Source organism: Saimiri boliviensis, chromosome 1 (assembly GCF_048565385.1).
Source record: "Saimiri boliviensis isolate mSaiBol1 chromosome 1, mSaiBol1.pri, whole genome shotgun sequence".
Lineage (NCBI taxonomy): Eukaryota > Metazoa > Chordata > Mammalia > Primates > Cebidae > Saimiri > Saimiri boliviensis.
The window spans coordinates 145,707,902-145,726,745 of record NC_133449.1 but is presented as its reverse complement, the minus strand read 5'-3'; the positions used below and the strand labels follow the sequence as shown (position 1 = coordinate 145,726,745).

The window sequence follows — 18,844 nt, the reverse complement described above, 5'->3', positions numbered from 1 at the left end:
AAGTTTTTTTCCATTCAATATCTGGCCCTTGATAAAAACCTGGGTTGGGCATGGTGGCTCATGCCTGTAATTCCAGCACCTTGGGAGGTTGAGATGGGAGGATTGCTTGAGGCCAGCAATTCTAGACCAGCCTGGGCAAGCAAGACCTCCATCCATAAAAAACAAAACAAAACAAAACAAAACAAAACAAAACGAAACAAAAAAACTTGGCACCTCAAGAGACAAGGCCATGTGACCATAAACCAAGAGCAAAAGACAGACAGGAGACCAGACTGCTGGGGAATCTATGTATGGCACTATTAGACAAGAACTTTAAAACATATTTAATACACTGAGGGAATTAAAACCCTATTGAGAACTGAGAATTTTGAAGAGAACTAGAAACAATAAGAAAAGAATTAATGGATTCTTAACGCAATTACAAAATGAAAAACTGAAATGAAGTCTGAGTAGCACATTAGACATTACTGAAAAATAGACAGTGAACTAGGCAATACATCAGAAGAAAAGATTTCATATAAAGAGAGGACAAAAGTATGTAGAACATAGAAAAAGCACAACAGACATGTATTACTGTGGAAAGTTGGCAAAAAGGTCTAGCACATGTATGACTGGAATCTTAGAGGGAGCGGAGAGACACAATGAGGAGAAGAAATTTGGAAAAATTACTGGCTAATGGTTCCCAATCCACATAGTCAAGAATCACTACAAACCCCAAGTAGGATAAAATACAAAGAAAACCACACCTAGGTGAATCACAGTAAATTACTGAACGAAGACACAACACCTTAAAGGTGTTGAGACCTTAAAGACAAACAGAAACATCTTAAAGACAGTCAGAAACAGAATGAGGTAGGAGGCAGGGCTCAGACGCTGGACCGGATTGAGGACTTGCTAAAACAGGGCAGGGGTGGAAGCAGCTTTCCAACCAGACACACCCACCAGTGTGCCATGTCAATATATCATTGCCATGGCAACACCCAGAAGTTACCACCCCTTTCCATGGCAATAACTCAATGATTCAAAAGACCTCTTCCCTAAAATTTCTCATAAACTGCCCCTTCATCTGCATGCAATTAAAAGGGTATAAATAGGACTGTAAACTGTCCTGAGCTGCTACTCTCTGTCTTTGGGGTAGCCCTGCTCTGCAGGAGCAGTCACAGAGCTTCACGCTGCCTCAATAACGTTGTTTTCTTCCACTTCCAGCTTGCCCTTGAATACTTTCCTGGGCAAAGTCAAGAACCCTCTGGGCTAAGCCCCACTGTCACGCTCACCTTCCCTACATCAAGAAGGAGCACATGGAAGGAGCACAATAATGCTGACAGCCAGCCGACATCTCAACAGTCACAAGGAAGACAAAGATAGAAAAATAATATCATCAAAGTGCTGAAGAAAAATGGCTGGTAACCTAGAGCCCTGCCTAGAAAAAAAAAAACTCATTAAAAATCAAGGTGAAGTAAAGACATTTCAGACAAGCAAAACTTGAGTAATTTGTTGCCAAAGAAACTACACCTAAAAAAAAAAAAAAAACAAAACCAAAGAATGTCCTTTAGGTAAAAGAAAACGGATACAAAAGATGTAGAAAGGAGTTAAAAGACTGTCTAGGAGGGTACTGAGAAATGTGTATTGATAAATACCGATAAATGGGCATTTAGGTTAAAAATGCATTTTGATTGTTTTAATCAGTAACAGTAATGTCTGTGCATTACAAAATATATAGTGAGAATTCAAACACATAACAACATTAGTATATAATTTAGAAAAGGGCACTTTGGGAGGCTTAGGCGGGTGGACTGCTTGAGCCCAGGAGTTTGAGAACAGCTTGGGCAACATGGCGAAACTATATTTCTAAAAAAATTTAGCCAGGTGTGGTGGTGCACCCCTACAGTCCCAGCTACTCAGGAGGCTGAGGTGAGAGGACTACCTGAGCCCAGGAGAGATCAAGGCTGCAGTGGGTGGTGACCATGCCAAGCACTCTAGCCTGGGTGATGAAGTGAGGCCCTGCCTCAAGAAAGGAAAAAAAAAAAAAAGGAGGTAAATGTGGACTCCTGCACCTTCGAATGGAAATACCTCAAGGTGGTGGTTGAAGAAAATAAAACTCTTTCTAGTCTATTAACATGCTATTTAGTCACGCGATTAGATGGATCATACTTCCACTAGGCTTTGTTCAATCTTTAATAAATAACATCCAATACAAAACAAACCATTGATCCAAAATATAAACATAAAGGTAAACTTTGTTTTTAAGGAATAACACTTGGGAGAAAATTGCCTTTTATAGATTTGGAGTAAGAAATGATGGCTGGCAAGGGCTTAAAGGAGGAAGTCAAGTTGAGAGGGACAGACTTGGGTTTAAGATTAGCTGGAGGGGAGAGAGGAGGATTGTGGACAGAGAAAGAAGGAAGCAAAGGCAAGTTAAGAGGAGAAACAAGGACGATGGCCAAATGCAAGGCTTTCTTCTTTTACAGTGAGAAACCATCATTCATTTGATTAAAACAAGATTAGATTGGCTGGGCATGATGGCTCATGCCTGTAATCCCAGCACTTTGGGAGGCCAAGGCAGGTGGATTACCTGAGGTCAGGAGTTCAAAAGCAGCCTGACTAACATGGTGAGACCCCGTCTCTACTAAAAAATACAAAACTTAACTGGGCGTGGTGGCAGACACCTATAATCCCAGCTACTTGGGAGGCTGGGGCAGAAGAATCACTTGAACCTGGGAAGTGGAGGTTACAGTGAGCAGAGATTGTGCCATTGCACTCAGCCTGGGCAACAAGAGTGAAACTCTGTCTAAACAAAACCACACACACGCGCGCGTGCACACACACACACACACACACACACACAAAACCAGGATCACATTTAGTTAAAGTGCACTTTTTTGGTTAGACTTTTGAAACGAAAATTTTAAGAGATAACAAGCTTTCCAATAGGACAGAGAAGACTGGAGCAGGAAGGGAAATTAGAGATTATCTAGGGATGAGATAAAGAAACTTCGTCCCAGGGCGTATATGACAAACTCATAGCTGCACAGATTAGTTTTTGAGTTTCCAGACTGACAGGTGTATTTCTCACTTCCTGTCCTGTCGTCCATTATAGCTGGTTCTGTGATTATTTTGTCCAACACCCCTTTATTTTTCCCATCCTTTATTCTTGCTCTGTGCCAACACCTCTTATTCCAGGATTAAGTAGATGATTCAGAAGTGACCAGTCACAGAATGGCATCCTCCTGGCCAAGGTGACTGGTTCAGAGCAGGCACATGGCACTCTCCAGTGAGAGTGAGAGCCAGCACCGTGGCCAAAATGGTGTTTTAACGAAGCACTCCTTTTCAGCTGGGTTTGGATCTGGGCGAATCTAAGCCAGAACTTTCGGGGCTCTCATATGGAGAGTGTCAGTCAGAGAGCAGAACCAGCACAGGTGAGCCAAGAGATGCAGGCAAAGAACTCTGCATGGTGGCTTATAGTTCTCATGTGTGGGAATGAACAACCAGCAATAAAACTCCCTGAGAGCTCTAGAGACTAAACAAATTAGGCAGTTTGCAAAGGGGGTGTTGAAACTTGGAGTAAGAGAGTTGCATAAAGTGAGTCCTCTTTCCCCTTTTTTGTGGCTTTACACTGAAGATAGCCATGGCAGTGGTAGTAGCTGATGGGCACACTGCAATAGAAAAACCCACCAACTGGGCCAGACATGGTGGCTCACACCTCTAATCCCAGCACTTTGAGAGGTTGAGATGGGAGGATCACCTGAGGTCAGGAGTTCGACACCAGCCTGGCCAACATGGTGAAACCCTGTCTCTACTAAAAATACAAAAATTAGCTGGATGTGTTGTCACGTGTCTGTAGTCCCAGCTACTCAGGCGGCTGAGGCAGGAGGATGGCTTGAACCTGGGAAGCGGAGGTTGCGGTGAGCCAAGATTGCACCACTGCACTCTAGCCTAGGCGACTGAGCAAGACTCCGTCTTGGAAACAAACAAACAAACAATCAAATAAACCAACCAATCAACCCCACCAACCTTCATTCTAGAGGAGCTGGAGAAAGAAGTTCTGGGGCATTCAGAGCCTCCAGAGAGTGAAGGGGAGACCCGAGGAAGAAGACAGAGTCAGAGAAGAGGAACCCTGAATTTTCTGTATAAGCAGCCTAGAACTCTGGCTAGCTGACTCTTGAACTATGCCTGTGTGGGGCAAACTGAAAGCAATTTGTGATTAAGGTTTAAAGAATGGATCTGACATCTGAGTCACTGACCACTGCAGATGTGAAAGACCAAAACTTGATCCAACCAAGCTTAACTGTCTGTTAAACCTAAAATATCAACATTCTTTGGAGAACGGTAATACAATACCGAGTCTACAACATAACATTTAAAAATTCCAGGATTTGATACAAAATTACTTGACATATGAAGAGTCAGGAAATTGTGACAAATTCTCAAAGTTTCAGTCAACCTATGCCAACCCTGAAATGACTCAACTGGAGGAATTGTTATACAGGAACTATAAGCAGTTATTCTAACTATGATCAGTAAGGCAGAAGGAATTCTAAGCAGATAAATTGAAAAATTTAAAAAGAACCAAGTGGAAATTTTAGAACTAAAGAATACAGTATCTGCAATAAGAATTCAGGATGGGCCGGGAGCGGTGGCTCAAGCCTGTAATCCCAGCACTTTGGGAGGCCGAGGCGGGTGGATCACGAGGTCAAGAGATTGAGACCATCCTGGTCAATATGGTGAAACCCTGTCTCTACTAAAAATACAAAAAAAAAAAAGTAGCTGGGCATGGTGGCACATGCCTGTAATCCGAGCTACTCAGGAGGCTGAGGCAGGAGAATTGCCTGAACCCAGGAGGCGGAGGTTGCGGTGAGCCGAGATCGCGCCATTGCACTCCAGCCTGGGTAACAAGAGCGAAACTCTGTCTCAAAAAAAAAAAAAAAAAAGAATTCAGGATGGAACAAGCCATGAATTTTCATATATGTGAGCAAATAAATGTTATATTTTAAAAGTTTTTTGAATAGGGTTTTTCTGTGTCTCTTTCTTCTTCTGCTGCTGCCTTTTTTTTTTTTTTCAGATAGCGCCTTGCTGTGTTGTTTTCCAGGCTGGATTCAAACTCCTGAGCTGATGCAATTCTCCTGCCTCAGCCTCCTGAGTAGCTGGGACTACAGGTGCATACCATCTCAGATAGCCTGAACTGAGTCTTCTGTTGCTTGCAGTTTAAAGATTCCTGATGATATATCCACTGGAGACTGTGCTTTTGCTAACATTAATGTTGGCTGCTAGGCAACTGCTTAGGGCCTTTCTACTCAGAGTAGAAGAGCCAGCAGCATGAATGTGACCTGGGAGCTTGTTATAAATAGAGTCTCAAGCCCCAGCCCAGACCTACTGAATTGGAACCTCTCTGTGTATTAACAGGATCCCTGGGTGATTTGTGTATGTATTAAGATTTGAAAAACTGATATAGAGAAAATCAGAATCACCAGTAGGTTTCATTTTATAGGATAAACAGTTAAAGAACAGCAGGCTACTAGATGGAAGGAAATCTTCTGATTAGAAAGGTAAAAAGAGGCTGGGTGCGGTGGCTCACGCCTATAATCCCAGCACTTTGGGAGGCTGAGATGGGTGGATCACTTGAGGTCAGGAGTTCAAGACCAGCCTGGCCAACATGGTGAAATCCCATCTCTACTAAAAATACAAAAATTAGCCAGGTGTGGTGGCGGATGCCTATAATCCCACCTACTTGGGAGGCTGAGACAGGAGAATCGCTTCAACCCGGGAGGCGGAGGTTGCAGTGAGCAGAGTTCGTGCCACTTTACTCTAGCCTCAGCAGCAGAGTGAGACTTGTTTAAAAAAAAAAGAAAGGCAAAAACAACCCACAAAAGAAATAAAAATGATTGGCCAGGCGCAGTGGCTCACACCTGTAATCCCAGCACTTTGGGAGGCTGAGGTGGGCAGATCACTTGAGGCCAGGAGTTCAAGACCAGCCTGGTCAACATGGTGAAACCCTGTCTCTACAAAAAATACAAAAATTAGCTGGAGCATGGTGGCGGGCACCTGTAATCCCAGGTATTTGGGAGGCTGAGGCAGGAGAATCACTCAAACCCAGGAAGCAGAGGTTGCAGTAAGCCAAGATCAAGCCACTGCACTCCAGCCTGGGAGACAGAGCAAGACTCTGCCTCGAAAAATAAAGAAATAAAAAAATAAATAAAAACGTATCCACAAACAAAACAAATATTTTTGAGCAACTTTCTGCCAGGTGGGAAATTCATGAGTGATCAAAACAAAGAAACCATCATTTTAGAGATGAGGCAGTGGAAACGCAAGTTCAAACAATAAAAATATTCAATTGTTTACCCATCTAATCTAATCAGCAAGGATTAAAAGGAATGCTAACGCCCATAGCCTGTGAGGTCAGGGGTAAAATACACACTTTTCCACCCAGGAATGACATGTTTAGAAATATATCCTAATGAAACAAGCATAGATGTGTGCAAAGATTCAGCTCTAAGTGAGACAGTTTTCGTGTCTCCACTATGATTTCTTTCCATGGATATTAAACTAATTTGTCAATAAGCGAGAAAAGCAGAAAAATACACTTTATGTTTCTGCAAACTGTGCCCTTGTTCCCATCCTGTTTCCAGAACTAGAAGACCAAGGGGTGTGATGATAGAATTACCTCCTATCTACACAGTACCATAGCAAAGACGGGCGAGACAGCTGGGGACAGGGGAAGAAAGGAGAGCCCTAGTCTGGGACAGGCTTGAGAAGGATTTAGGAGGGGGACTCCCTCACCAGGGCTTCTGCTTGGTCACAGGTGAAGGTGAAGAAGCGGCAGTCGGGGCCACTCTGGGATTTGGGCCTGGGAGCTGAAAGAAGGGTTGGGGGGAATATATGACCAGGAAGAGGTCTGGGAAAAAGGCAGCATAGATGATGAGCTTGGTGTGGGCCGTGTTGAGTTACCAGTGTCTGAGGGACAACCTGAATTAGTGTCAGGAGCCTTAGATGGACTAAGGGCTTGGGAGGCGGTGCAAGGCCCAGGGAAAGGAGGGCCTGCTTTGGAATTGGACAAATTGGGCCTGCCTCCATCGCCTTCTGGCCGTGGGACCTTGGGTGTATACCTTAACTGTGCTGCATTTCAGCTTCCTCATCTCTAAAATGATGGTGATGACCATGTCTCCCTCTGCGGGTGTTGCGGAGATTGCAGGTAGACGGGATCTATTCATAGTTCCCAGCAGGGAGTGTCACAGGCAGGAATTCGATACACAGTAGCTGTTAGTTGTTAAAACACTGGTTTAGCTCTTTTTCATGTGGCACCTGCCTTTCCATGTACCCTCTTCGGGGCCGTCCCTCTGGCTGGAATGCCCTTCACTTTGCAGTGGAATTTGCAAGCTTTTCCTAACTCCCTTCTTCTTCCTCTGACCTATTACTAATGTCTAGGGAGCAATGACGTCACGGATGGGATGGGGGTCAGCCTTAGACTAAGTAGAAAGAGACGAAGGCTGAGGCTGGAAATCTGCAGAGTAACTAAGAATGGATGGAGGCAGGTCCAGAAAGAAGCCAGAGAGAAGGAGGAAAGCCAGAAAGGTTGGGCCAGGATGCTAAGAAAGAAGAGAGATAAAGATATACACCATGGAATACCATGCAGCCATAAAAAAGGATGAGTTCATGTCCTTTGTAGGGACATGGATAAAGCTGGAAACCATCATTCTCAGCAAACTCACACAAGAATAGAAAACCAAACACCACATGTTCTCACTCATAAGTGGGAATTGAACAATGAGAACACATGAACACAGGGAGGGGACCATCACACACTAGGGCCTGTCAGGGGATGGGGGGCTAAGGGAGGGATAACAGCAGGTGGGGGGATAGGGGAGGGATAGCATCAGGAGAAATACCTAATGTAGATGACGGTGTGATGGGTGTAGCAAACCACCCTGGTACGTGTATACCTGTGTAACAAACCTGCACATTCTGCACATGTACCCCAGAATTTAAGTATAATTAAGAAAAAGGAAGAAAGAAGAGAGATCCAAGGAGGGTACAGTCAACAGTGTGAAGCTCATGGAGGAGGATGTCAATCAAGTCAAGGCCTGATCCATGCCCATTACATCTGGAAATGGACAGGCTAGAGCCTTGGATTCAAGGTAGTGGTAGAGACAGGAGTCAGGATAGGAAAGGGGGAGACAGGAAGGAGGGGTGATGAGGCAAAGCCGGCAAGTAGGGACAAGCACAAAAGAAAGGAGAGGAATGGGGTTGCTGGAGGGCACCAGGGTTGAAGAAGATTTTTTTTTTTTTTTTCATTTTGAAAGTGGGCAATTCTTGAGCACATCTTAAAAGCCTGTGAGAAGAGAGACTGAAGCCAGAGCAGAGAGGAAAACAGGTGTGCTGATTGTCCAAGACACAGAGCAATCCTTTTGATGAGGAAGCAGGAAAGTCTTTAGTCCTTCCCTTTCACCTTGGCACTCCCCCTGGAATTTTCTTTCACTTCCTGGGAGCACATCTAGTCTCAGCAGTTTTTCTTGAACTTGAGTGTTTTCAGACCAGGCAACTGCATTAGTTCAAGAGTCTCAAGAAGTCCCCCCAGGGAACGTGATTGATTGTGTTTTGTGCTAAGCTCAAATGATACACAAGCCTGTCTCCAAATGGACGACTGTGATAAAGTCCTTATCACCTCCATCCAAGGTCAACAAAGCACCTGCAAAAGGACCTGGCCTGAATCCGGTAGTGGGTCTGGGGTCAGGGGATGGGGTGGGTGCTCAGGTGGTAGCAACTTGAGCTGAGAGTAAAATAGGAAAATCCACACACTCCTACTTAAAACTTCCAACAGATTCCAGATGGAGACACCAACGATGGAGTCAGTGGGTATAACGTGAGGTTAACTGTGTGGTAAATAGTCTGTAAATAGTCTCTCTTTCAATGATGAATGAAATGTTATCTTTCAAAAGCGAGCTTGGGAAGGTGACTTTTGCAGAGATTATCCTGAACTTATGTCACATAAGAAATTGACGTTGTTTAATGGCAAAAAGAATGGCTGAAACACACAGGTACTCAAATTCTCCCTTCTGGCTTCATGTACAAAATCACCTAGGAGAAGTAGGGATTGGTCCTGGTAGTTCTCTCTTAGGGACCCCCTTTTTTTCTCAGCCTGAGATGTCATAGATTTCCTTCAGGTCAGTATCAGGCATCCCAAATCTGTGCCTAGGTCTGTTTGCTTAGATCCTGCTCCTTCCTCAGCACTCCCTGCTCGAGAACCCTGCACACCAATTTCTCTGCCCTCATGTCCGCCCAGCCACTGTCACTGTCTTTCACTCAGCTACTTAGACCAGTCTGCACCCTGTCTGGAGGCTGGTTATAGTTTCACCCTCAGGACTCGTGGCTGCCCACACCAGCTGGTCATGACCCTCATTTAGGATCACCACTGTGGCGGCTTCTTTAGCTACTCTGCCCTTTTAGTGCCACAGGGGCAGGGAGGTGACTGCTACGCCTGATAAACCGCTGGCCCTTGCCTGCGAGGATACGCTCATGCCGAAGCATCTTACTTGACGGTTGCCAAGGGTATGCTCCTGATTGGACACACAGGCTCCTTGGCTTTGTGGCTTCCCGGGAACACATCTTTAATATTAGCCCATCCTGGGCCCTGCAGGGGTTGGTGGAAGCAGCAAGAGCTGTGGCCAGACCCAAGTGGGTGAGGTCCTGGAACTGTCTTCATTTCTCTGAACTCACAGGGTGACAGGGTTATGTTTGGCACAGGCACAGCACTTCACATACAATCAGCCCTCAATGGCACAGCACTTCACATACCGTGAGCGTTCAGCAAATATTGGTCCCTTTCCTCCTGCCTTCTGCCCCACCACAAAACCCCAACATGATCAGGCTAATTTTCTGGAAGGCGAATGCACCAGGCTGCCCTCCACTTCTGCCTTCTGGCGGGGAGCGAGTGAGGGGTGTTACCTGCTTGTTTGCGGCTTGAGATTTCTTCAGGGATGGCTCCTCCTTCGCGGCTCCCTGCTTTCCTTTTTTGACCCTCCGTTTCAGCTCATCCTCTTCCTTTTGTCGCTCCAGCTCCTGCTGTAGCTTCTTTTCTTGCATCTCCTTTGCCAGCCTCTCCTGCTCCCTTCATCAAACAAGGCAGAGAAAAAAGAGTTCAGGGGCCCCCATGACCCACCCCTCCACTGCCTGGGATTTCTGGGTGGAGGGATGTTGGGCAGAACTTTTTGGGCATAAAAAGAAAGAACAAAGTAAGCTGGATAAATAGAAGGAAAGGAGAAAGGAAGAGAAGGAAAGAAAAAGAATGACTCCTATCTACGTTTGAATGGTCATTCAGCAAGATTCTGATTCACTGAAACTCAACTAGGAGGAATTCTCCATTGATATATATTTCAAGTCTGAAAATCTGCATGATATTAGCACTTAAAAAAAGCAACTTTCAAAGACTGTTCTGGTATTAGTGCAGATGAGGCCCAGCCTCTCACAGATGAACATGTTTGCTATTCAGACCGTAACAAATGGTGTAAGAAATGGTAGATTTTTTTTTTTTTTTTTTTTTTTTGATAGAGTCTTGCTCTGTCACCCAGGCTTGAATGCAGTGGTGCAATTAGCTCACTGCAACCTCTGCCTCCCGGGTTCAAGTGATTCACCTGCCTAGCTAGGCCTCCTGAGATGACAGGTCCCCCATGAGATGAATGCCTGAAAGTAACAGCCCTGGTGAAATAGAGTTCCCTCTAAAATCTCAAAGCAGGGCTTTTGGTAACTCTGGAGGACTGGGCATTTCTACAGTGGACCATGCTGCAGAAAGATTAGGGCACACCCAGCTGGGCACGGTGGCTCACGCCTGTAATCTCAGCACACTGGGAGGTTGAGGCAGATGGATCATTTTAGCCTAGGAGTTCAAGACCACCCTGGCCAACATGGCAGAAACTGGTCTCTACTAAAAATACAAAAAAGAATTAGCTGGGCACGGTGGTACATTCCTGTGATCCTAGCTACTTGGGTGAGGAATTGCTTGAACCCGGGAGGTGGAGGTTGCAGTAAGCTGAGATCACGACACTCAAGGCATGGTGGAGGCACTCCAGCCTGGGTGACAGAGCGAAACTACGTCTCAAAAATAAAAAAAGATTAGGGCATACTGTAGGGGCCTGGAGGGCACACGCTCTTTCAGGTCAGTGGGAGAAGTGTGGAGCAGCAGCAGAGGAGAGAAGGGGTAAATTGCAGGTGAGTATCTAGGCTCTCCCCCTGCAGCGCCTGAAATCCCAGGGAGGAGGTGGGCAATAGAACCACTGCCCCCCACCCCATCCCTGCAATCTTTGAAGATCGAGGGCAGAAAGGACACATGTCCCACTGCCCCCCAAACCTCTGAGATTGCCCGAGATGGCAGTCCTAAGTATCCCGGGCACTAGGAGGCATGGGGGATCGAGTCGTTTCTGTGTGGTTCCCAGTGAGGGGCACAGAAAGTGGCTGAGGATGAGCACGCCCAGGGGACTGCTCAGGCTGAGGATTCTATGACTGCTAGACCTCAGGGGATGGGAGGCACCACCCAACGCCAAGAAGGGGACCCAGGCAGGAGGAGGAAGGGCTGAGATCTGGAGAGCAGTCACTATGCCCAGGTCAAGAGAGCGGACCCTGGATCATCAGCTGTGGCTACTGAAGCACAGAGGCAGTGAGCACAGAGACTGATAGGCCACACCTGTGGGCGCTGGTCAGGGGGGCCAGCAGGGGCCCCAGGGCAGCACAGGGGCCAGTGGCCTCTCCTCCAGGACCCATGACATTACAGCCTGGTCCCAAATGCCCTTCAGTGAGAAGGAAGGGGAGTGGGAGAAACCCTGAATGGTACAGCTGCCAGCACCCTGGAGTCTTCCTGCTCCTTGCAGGTCATCTTCCAGGGCCTTTTGCAGCTGCTGCTGCCCTCCTGGAAGACAGCCCAGGCTCACACCCCAGTCCTGGTCACTCTGTGGGGACGGTCCCGGGGAACGGCTTCTGCTGTGGCCAGCCCTTGGCCCTGACCTCTTCTTCCGCTCCCGGAGCGCCTGCTGAATCCCCCGATCAAATGCCATTTTCTCCTCCTCGGTCAGGGAATCATATTCGTCCTCATCCATGTTTTGGAGACGCTCCTTCTCTTTCTGAAGAGCTTCCTTGTGCTTGCGTTCTGTGAGGGGAGCACAGATGGGAAGGTGAAAAGTCCTTCCCAGACTCGCTGGCAGCCTAACCAGGTGGAGGAGGGTCTCAGTGTGGGCCAGCTGCTGCAGTGCCTGGTCTGCCTTACCCCTTCATCCACACACTTCCATATTTGGGCTCTGTCTGCAGGTGGCTGAACAGTGGCCCCCAAAGATGGTCATATCCTAATCCTCAGAACCTGTGACTGTGTTGTCTTCCACAGCAGAGGGATTCTGCAAATGTGATTACATTAAGGATCTGGAGGTGGGTAGATTTATTGGATTATCTTGGGGGCCCAATCTAATTATAAAGGTCCTCGCGAGGGAGGCGGGAGAAGCAGAGAAGGTGATGATGTGACAGTGGGAGCAGCCTCCAGAACTGTGAGGAATAAATGTCTGTTGTTGACATGCCACCCAATCTATGGAACTTTGTTATGGCAGTCTGAACAGACTAAGACAGGGGTAATTTGTCACAGCAATGATAGAAGACACATATATCACCCACTGACTTGACTCATTATGAGCATATGCCACTAACAGGATCATGGTGACAGGGCGATCTGTAAACCAAAGGGAATCCCTTTCCCTGCCTGGTGGTTCACACTTAGGACAAAGGCATCAGCTTCTTCCTCACACCTCCCTTCCTCACAACACCGTCATCCTTGCAAATTTGAGCTGCGGACTCAGACACCTGCATTTGAGTTCTTTCCCTGCCGTTTATCAAGGGATAATCACAGATAAGAATAACAACATAGGGCCGTTGTGGAAATTAAAGATGTGATCACGTAAAGTGCTTCCCCACTGCCTGGCATGTTCATAGGTGTTCAATAAACATGAGATTTTAACGTAATAACGCATGACTGCATGCCATTGCAGGACATTTGAAATGCAGATGATTTAGGGGAGAGGAGCCCACAATTTAACTGGGAGAAATATCATTCTGAAGATAAGCCGGAAAAGGAAAAGTGGTAATTATTTTCAAGTGGATCATTACGGAGAAATGGCTTTCTGGAAACCTAGGCAGCCGGAGGCTGGATGACTGCTGAGGGCTTCCTGGTCACTGTTCCAGATTTTTCCCGGGATGAGACTATAAGGAAGCTGACTTTGAGTTCTGTTCAAAGACTGAGACAGCCTAGTGTTCATAAGTATTTCCTTAATTGGAAAAGTCTTATGATTTGAATAGATTGTGCTAAAAGGGAGAGGTAAGCCAGAGTGAGGAAGGGCCGTTGTGTGGCTGGAGCCGAGGCTTCTGGGAGGTGGGGCTCTGATTTCCATGGACAGTGTCACCATCCTCTGTCCTTCAACCCTGCCCTGGGTGGCCAGGATTTGCTGGGGCTGCTTCTGACTACATTGGGAACTTAAGCTAACATTGTGTGTGTGTGTGTGTGTGTGTGTGTGTGTACCTATTTTTCAATTATTAAAATTTTTTCCCAGGCCACTGGTATAATGAGGGGAAAAGCAAAGGTTTTAGAATTACATGGATCCAGTTCTCCTACTAATTGGCTATGTGATTTGGCACAAGACTTTTGCTATCCCTGAGCTCTATTTTCCTTTTCTGTAAAATGGGGGCAAGATTCACAGGTTATGAGAATTAAATGCCCCAAAGTATACAAAATGTCTGCTATGGTGCCTGGTGTGCAGCAGGCGAAGGTGTGGATGTTTTGGAAAATTTATCGGCACCTTGAGTTTTATTAGAAATGCATAGTTGGGCTTAAACAAAACCAACAAGCAAATCAGTTGCCTGAGTCAGGATGTGACCTGCAATGGCTGTTAACTGCAGAAAGGACGGAGGGCGTACAGTGTGATGGGAGGGAAGCAGGAACGCACCTGCTGTCAGCAGAGCCTTCACCACAGAACCTCCCAACGGGCCACTTGCGTCCCAGTTCCCTTCCAGCAAAGTAGAAATACAAACTCCTGGCCACGTTACAGGGCAGAGGTGAGGCGCCAATGGAATAGCAAATGTCAAAGTTTCATTTGAGCCCAGTGGGAAGGAAGGAGGCCTTGCCTTCTTGCTCCTTTTTGGCTTTCTCCTGGGCCTTCATGGCTGCGTAATCCTGGGCCATGTTGAGAACGTATATATGCTCCCGGCTGCCAATGGCCTTCAGCAGGCAGAGGAGGGCGGCCGCGGCATTCCGAGCAAAGAGTGTGTCGAGGCCGTCAAACACCACCCCTCGGTAGCAGTCACTCAGCTGAAACCAGAGAGAGCAAAGACAGTTACCATGGCCACAACCTCATTTGTTCTGTTTGTGCTTTGACTGGGACTGCAAAAGGTTCTGCAGACCTACTGGGCCCTGATGCAAACATCATGCCTTTCTGCTTGCTAAATCCCAGGTGCTGTTAAAAAATATAAGAGAAGAATAAAAGTGTTTAATCAGCCATGGTCTTTTTTTTTTTTTTTTTTAAATGGAGTCTCGCTCTGTCACTCCAGTGCTGAGGCTGTCATGCAATGATGCAATCTCAGCTCACTGCAACCTCTGCCTCCTGGGTTCAGGTGATTCTCCTGCCTCGGCCTCCCAAGTAGCTGAGATTACAGGCACCTGCCACCATGCCCAGCTAATTTTTTCCCTTTTTAGTAGAGATGAGGTTTCACCGTGTTGGCCAGGCTGGTCTCGAATTCCTAATCTCAGACGATCCACTTGTCTTGGTCTCCCAAAGTGCAGGGATTACAGGCGTGAGCCACCACACCCAGGGAGATGGTCTTTATTGTATATATCTGTAGAGTAAAGGATTTATTCTGTCTGTAGAAATAAATGAACATACAAAAATATCAAAGGGCCAGTCTGGGAAGATCCATGACGTAAGCAGAAACGAGATGAAAAGGGAAAGATGTTCCAGCATAGTCACCGGCAGCAGGGGCACCAGTGATGGGCCTTCTGCACTTTTCTTAGTGGTCGTACTGCTTTGGAGGATAATGATTTTGGTGACAGTCACCATTGAAGAACAACCTCTGCCTTACTCAGTGTTACTCAGAGTGTAGCCCACAGTCCAGCCACCAATGAATGAGCATCAGGTTTCTGATGAGACAAGAAGCTTGTGTCATATTGTAAATGACCTGGGCCACTAAACACACTATTTGGTTTGGCTGGCAACTGAACGGGTACCACAGCCACATCATTCTTTTTCTGCTGCTGAACTTGGTAGCAAGACTTCGTGATGGAAGAAGCTGTGTAAGCTCCATGTGTCATCAGAGACCGGCACTTGGAGTAGCACAGCCTCACTGGCTTACTTTGGGGCCTTACCCGTGTTTCTCAGCCTTTACTCTGGGTGTCTAAAACACTGGCACACTTACGGAAACATATCGTTCAAATCAGTTGAGAGTGACAGTGCCTTTAATGAAGTAGCAGTGCAAATCTCAACATAAAAAACTTTCTGGGTTGATATTCCTCCTCCCCCGGGAGCCTCAAGTCTAATTTTGTTGTATTTAAATGTGCAATTAATACTGTGGCCCTACTTGAAAAACCAAAGCAAACACCCAGCTCCGGCACCTGGTTAGCAATGTAGCTGTGTCTGCAAACCATGAGCAGAAACCGGCTTACGTGATACCCTCCTCAATCCTGCTGACCTTATTTTCTTGTTGTTAACTGTAGAACAGTGGAAAAAAACCCTAAAAATTGGAAACAGTGTTACTGTTTTTCCGACTTTAAAAGCAGTATGTCATTTTAAAATAATTGAGAAATGTATAAAGAAGACTAAAATTCTATAATCCTGCTACCCAAAGATAATCTCAGTTAACATGTATTTTCAGAGTTTTTACTATGTGTGTAATATACATTTATTTAGAAATATTTATGTAGGATGTTGTTATGTTTTAGCCACTATTTCCTAGTTACTTCTTTTGAACTTAATAACATTGAAAATATGTTTCTGAAGCAATTAACATAGCTCCAAATTCTAACTTTGAGAATGGCTCCACATTGGAATTTTTAACACACCACTCTGTTTCTGGTAATTAAAAAAATGTGTGCGTAGTCTTCTGCTCTCTGGTCCTTTAAGAAGGTGAGTGGCTTCAGGCTATAGACTGGGCCAGGGTCAGCGAGTGACAAGAGCTGTCAAAAAGACAAGCAAATGACTGCCTTCTGAACCGCCGTGGGTGGCCGATGGCCCAGAATCTCTGCCCAGGGCGTGGGGATGGTGTTTGAGTGCTGAGCCCTGCAGCCCTGTGCAGGCAGCATGGACCCACCTGTATCCGCTCTGCCAGGATCTGCGTGAGAAGTTCATCCGGGAGCGCACAGCTCATCAGCCCCGTCTCGCCTCCAACACTGGGTCTGACACTGAGCCGGCGCTGGGGGGGCCCCGGAAGAGGGCTGGAGGAAATCTGTTGAGTGGGAGAAAGATCAGAAGTCAGAATCTGGCTTTGTATCTCAACAACTCTTACACTTAACAGCCACAGGACCTCGGGAAGATCATAGAATCTCTCATTTCCTCATCTGTACAAGGGGAACCGCATTAGAAAATGAAAGGATCCTGTCTTCCTTAAAGAATGGCTGTAGGTTTCAAGTGGGAATACTGTGGAAGGTACACTGTGTGCGTGCTGAATTGCATGCAGTTTTCATTCATATGACAATTATTCGCTGAGCACCTGTCACACTCCAGGCACGCTGAGGTACTGGGGATACAACAACAAACAAGGTTGTCAATGGTGCTACCCTCGGGGCCCTTGCATTCCAATGGAGGAGACAGAAACCGCCACTTTCCTCCACAAATCAAGACAATTTCAGAGAGTGCTGAGTGCTAGGAAGGAAATAACTAGGTGAGGGAATAAGGAACATGACAGGGTTGGGGAATGACAGGCTGGGCTATGTAGAGAGGATACTCACATTACCTGGTTATGTGAAAGAATGAGACAAGATCTTGGGAGCAGAGCCTTTCTGGGAGGAGACAGCAAGCTCCTTCAACGAAAGGGTACTTGAGGAATTTGGGGGGCACACGGAGCCCAGTGTGGACGGAACTGAGTGAGCAATGGGGAAGATGGTCAGGGTTAAGGTCAAAGACACCACAGAATATGAAGGGCCTTGTAGGCCATGGTAAGCTATTTGTATATTACTCCAAGTATTGTGGGAAGTTGGAGTGTTTCAACAGACAAATAATCTGATTTTTATTTATATATATATTTTTTGACATGGAGTCTCACTCTGTTGCTCAGGCTGGAGTGCAACTGTGCTATCTCAGCTCACCATATCCTCTGCCTCCCGGGTTTGAGTGAGTCTCTTGTCTTAGCCTCCCAAATAGCTGGAATTGTAGGTGTGTGCCACCACGCCTAGCTAATTTTTGTATGTTTTTAGTAGAGATGGGGTTTTGCCATGTTGACCAGGCTGGTCTCGAACTCCTGGCCTCAGGTGATCTGCCTGCTTTGGTCTCCCAAAGTGCTGGAATTACAGGCATGAGCCACTGTGCCTGGCCTGATTTTTAATTTTAAAAGACCACTCTACTTGTCACATGAGGTGACATGAGTGGAAACAGGAAGATGTCACTGTGGTCAAGGCAGAAGATGATGGCAACAGGGATAAGGATGGCGGTGGGGAGTGACATGAGGACGGTGGTGGCGAGAAGTGGCTCCTACAGGATACGTTTTGGAAGTAGGGCCAGTAGGACTGTGGATGGATCATAAAAGTGGGTGTTGAACAATGAGAACACATGGACACAGGGAGGAGAACATCACCCTGGGGCCTGTCGGGGGCTGGGGAGCTATGGGAGGGAGAGCATTAGGAGAAATACCTAACGTAGATGGCGGGGTGAGGGGTGCAGCAAACCACTATGGCAGGCGTATACCTTTGTAACAAACCTGCACGTTCTGCACATGTACCCCAGAACTTAAAGTGTAATAATAAAAAAGAGAGGATTCAAAAATGATTCCTTAAGTTTTGACCTTAGCAACCTGGAAAATGGTGAAAAGGAAAGACTGGGAGAAGAACAGTTTTGGGGGAGCAGTGGAAGCAAGAATCACTTTTTGGACATAAAAATTCTGAGATGCCTCTAAGCCCTTCGAGAGAGATTGCAAATGAATGTGGATATACAAACTTGCACTTGGGAAGTTTTTGTGATAGAATTTTTAGTGATAGAAGGTTTAGTGACAGAACTTTTGGGAAGGGCTGGTGATAGAATTTTGAGAGTCATAAGCATGTCAAAGGTACTTAAATATTTCAGCAATGCAACTGAGTGAGCTCTCCTGCAAAGACAAGGTAGGTAACAAAAAGGAGAGTAGTAGAAGACTTTGTCCTGGGCTATTCCAACAACCAGAAATTTGGAGATCGAGAAGCTGGGGAAGTAGAGGAAGGAGCTGCTAATGAGGTAGAAGGAAAGGTGGAAGAGTGTGGTGTCTGAAAGCCACAGGAACAAAGTGTTTCCAAGAGGAGGGTGATCAGCTGTGAGATGAAGACAAAACTGACCGCTGGATGTGGCCAGGTGAAGACTGTCAATGATCTTGAGAAGAGCATCTGCGGAATGGTGGGGACAAAGGCCCCACTGGAAGTAGTGAAAGAGAGGATAGGGGTGGGCATGAGGACAAGGAGGCAGGTAACACAGCAGCTGTTTGGAGGAATAGCAGAGGAGAGGAGCTGAGAGAGGAGGTAATAGGTGGACGGGGATGTGGGGTCATGGGAAAGCATTTAGTGATGGGAATAATAATAGAGCATGCATAGATGCCGATGGCAGCAGAATAGGGGGATAATGGGAGACAGGGGACAATTGCAGGAATTTAGCCCTTGGGT

The 18,844-nt window shown here is 46.4% G+C and overlaps 1 protein-coding gene across 4 annotated transcripts in view; it reads right to left on the bottom strand.

Annotated features, from left to right (window-relative positions):
* Nucleotides 1-18,844, bottom strand: part of HYDIN (HYDIN axonemal central pair apparatus protein) — a 444,836-nt gene that overhangs the window by 103,358 nt on the left and 322,634 nt on the right. For all 4 annotated transcript variants that reach the window (XM_074406071.1, XM_074406078.1, XM_074406090.1 and 1 more), the window contains 4 exons: nt 16,318-16,452; nt 14,143-14,326; nt 11,989-12,130; nt 9,940-10,102 (listed from right to left, as the gene is read on the bottom strand). In XM_074406071.1, coding sequence (XP_074262172.1) covers nt 9,940-10,102; nt 11,989-12,130; nt 14,143-14,326; nt 16,318-16,452 — 624 coding nt within the window. The remainder of the gene's footprint in view (nt 1-9,939; nt 10,103-11,988; nt 12,131-14,142; nt 14,327-16,317; nt 16,453-18,844) is intronic.